This window comes from Palaemon carinicauda, chromosome 6 (genome assembly GCF_036898095.1).
Source record: "Palaemon carinicauda isolate YSFRI2023 chromosome 6, ASM3689809v2, whole genome shotgun sequence".
Classification (NCBI taxonomy): domain Eukaryota; kingdom Metazoa; phylum Arthropoda; class Malacostraca; order Decapoda; family Palaemonidae; genus Palaemon; species Palaemon carinicauda.
This window is the reverse complement of record NC_090730.1, coordinates 161,855,159-161,858,264: the sequence shown is the minus strand read 5'-3', so window position 1 is coordinate 161,858,264 and position 3,106 is coordinate 161,855,159. Positions and strand designations below refer to the sequence as shown.

General features: G+C 35.2%; 1 protein-coding gene across 1 annotated transcript; it reads right to left on the bottom strand.

The window, feature by feature from the left end:
• Positions 1 to 2,106: 2,106 nt before the first annotated feature.
• Positions 2,107 to 2,571, bottom strand: LOC137643313 (octapeptide-repeat protein T2-like). Its single transcript, XM_068376150.1, has one exon. It carries the CDS (start codon positions 2,569 to 2,571, stop codon positions 2,107 to 2,109), a length of 465 nt encoding a protein of 154 aa, XP_068232251.1.
• Between the last annotated feature and the right edge of the window lie 535 nt (positions 2,572 to 3,106).

Below are 3,106 nucleotides of genomic sequence, written 5' to 3'. Positions count from 1 at the left end.
ACAACAGTAGAACAAACAACGACAGCAACAAGGAAGCTAAAGAAACAGCGGCATCAAGAATGCTGCAAAAAACAACGATAGTAACAAGAAAGCTAAAAACAACAACAATAGCAATAAGAAAGCTTAAGAAACAATAACAGTAGAACAAACAACGATAGCCAAAAGAAAGCTAAAAAAACAGCGGCATCAAGAAAGCTGCAAAAAACAACGATAGTAACAAGAAAGCTAAAAACAACAACAACAGCAACAAGAAAGCTAAAAAAACAACAACAGCATAACAAACAACAACAACAACAAGAATCCATCTTATATCTATTATTTTCCCCGGGAAAGAGTTCAAGAGAACACTTCCAAGGTTCTGTTCGATGTGGAGGAAAAAAACGGGAAACCTGCCTTGGCCAACAGCACGTGAAGTTAGACGCCATAAAACATCGCGAGTTACCATGGAAACCGGTGCTCGCTTAGTCCTTTTCCTTTAGAGACAACCTAATTACTCGAAACAGGAAACAAAAGAAGCATCCTTCTCAAATTTCAGAAACAAGATGAGTGGAGGGGGGAGGAGGAGGAGGAGGAGGAGGAGGGAAAAGAAAATTATATCATGCCCAAGAAAAGGAGCATAAAGTTAACTTCCTTTTTTTTATTCTTAATTATTAGAAGTGGTAATTTTCATTATTATTATTATTGTTGTTATTATTATTATTTTTATTATTACTAGCTAAGCTATAAGCCTAGTTGGAAGAGCAGGATGCTATAAGACAAAGGGCTCCAACTGGGAAAACTAGCCCAGTGAGGATTATTATTATTATTATTACTTCAAGCTAAGCTACAACCCTAGTTGGAAGAGCAGGATGCTATAAGCCCAAGGGCTCCAACAGGGAAAAATAGCCCAGTAAGGAGAGGAAATAAGGAAATAAATAAACTACATGAGAAGTAATGAACAATTAGAATAACATATTTTAAGAACAGTAACAACATTGAAATAGATCTCTCACAAATAAGCTATGAAAAGAGATAAAAAGCGACTTACGTCAACCTGTCCACAAAGTAAGATGATATAAAGCTAGAAGACGACACAATTTCAAGTAGTTGATTTTACCTCGGACATTTTATCTCGTGATGGTGATCTATTGCCTCTGCCTGGTGATCGCCAGACTAAGGTTCGAGTCCCGCTCAAACTCGTTAGTTCCTTTGGTCGCTGCAACTTCACGATGCTTGTGAGCTAAGGATGTTTCGTTTGGGGGAGTCTACAGGTATAACTGCTGAGTCATCGGCAGCCATTGCCTGGCCCTCCCTGGTCCTAGCTTGGGTGGAGTGGGGGCTCGGGCACCTATCATATACATATATATATATATTCATATATATATATATATATATATACATATATAATAAATATATATATATTATATATACATATATATTTTATATACAGTATATACATATATATACAGTATACATATATATATATATATATATATATATATATATATACTGTGTATATATATATATATATATATATATATATATATATACTGTATATATATATATATATATATATACTGTATATATATATATATATATATATATATATATATATATATATATATATATATATATAGTCAACCTCTAGGAGATTACCCTGGAAGAGCATTATCACCGTCCGTTGCCTCTACCATTCATGAGCGACCTTTAAAAGCCTTTAAAATGTATCGCCAACAAACAGTAATTAGCCTAAAAATATTTCGTGGAAATATCAAAATAAGATGTTTTATCCATTTCATGATATAATGATAATGATGATGACGATGATGGTGATGATGATGATGATGATCATGGAAGTAGTAATAGTCATGGTAATGACATCGCAAATTGTATAGTCGAAAAACAGTAAATAGCCTCAAAATATTTCGTAGAAATATCAAAAAAAGATGTTTTATCTATCTCATGATGTGATGATATTGATGATTATGACGATGGTGATGATGATAATGATGATTATGATGATGATGATTATGACGATGGTGATGATGATGATGATGATCATGGTAGTGGTAATAGTCATGGTAATGACATCGCATATTGTATCGTTAAGAACAGTAATTATCCATCTCATGATATGATGATATTGATGATTATGACGATGATGATCATGGTAGTGATAATGGTAATGATAACGAAATCGCAAACAGGATCGTCAACAAACAAAAATGTTCTTCCTTCCTTTTGGCGATGTTTTTGCCTGTCCTTTCTCCTCTCCGTTCCTTTTCTTCGTTCCTCCTCTCCTTCGTTCCTCCTCTCCTTCGTTCCTCCTCTCCTTCGTTTCTCCTCTCCTTCGTTCCTCCTCTCCTTCGTTCCTTCTCTCCTTCGTTCCTCCTCTCCTTCGTTCCTTCTCTCCTTCGTTCCTCCTCTCCTTCGTTCCTTCTCTCCTTCGTTCCTCCTCTCCTTCGTTCCTCCTCTCCTTCGTTTCTCCTCTCCTTCGTTCCTCCTCTCCTTCGCTCCTCCTCTCCTTCGTTTCCTCCTCTCCTTCGTTCCTTCTCTCCCTCGTTTCTTCTCTCCTTCACTCGCCTCGCCCATAATAGGATGAATGACACCACCCTAATGTGATCTGCATTTTGGTCGCAGACTTTTCAACAATATCATGGAATATTTTTGTTGAATTCTGGATGCGATGGATTAAGCCTTCTCCCTTTTTTTCTCTCTCTTTTCTTTCCTTGCGAAACGAGACTTTTTGTCTGATCTATAATACACTTTTAAGCTTTTAGGCATCTCTTATTTTCATATTTTATTAATATTAATATCACTACCCCACTCTTGTATATCTGGTATATTTCATGATGGTTATGAGAGAATTGCATTTTATATCTAAGGACAGTTTTATAGTCACACTTTTAAGCCTTCCAGTCTTCCCTCAAATCTAATTTTTTTATTTATATTAATTCCACTACCTCACTTCTGTATATCTGGTATACTTCTTGATGGCTATGAGAGAGTTTTATAGTCACACTTTTAAGCCTTTCAGTCTTCAATCAAATCTATTTTTTTTTATTTATATCAATTCCACTAACTATAATTAAACTCACTTCTTTTATCTTTTATGATAGCTGTGATA

What these genes read in the sequence shown, in the direction of transcription:
- LOC137643313 (XM_068376150.1), bottom strand. Translation starts at nt 2,571, where the DNA reads ATGGGCGAGGCGAGTGAAGGAGAGAAGAAACGAGGGAGAGAAGGAACG.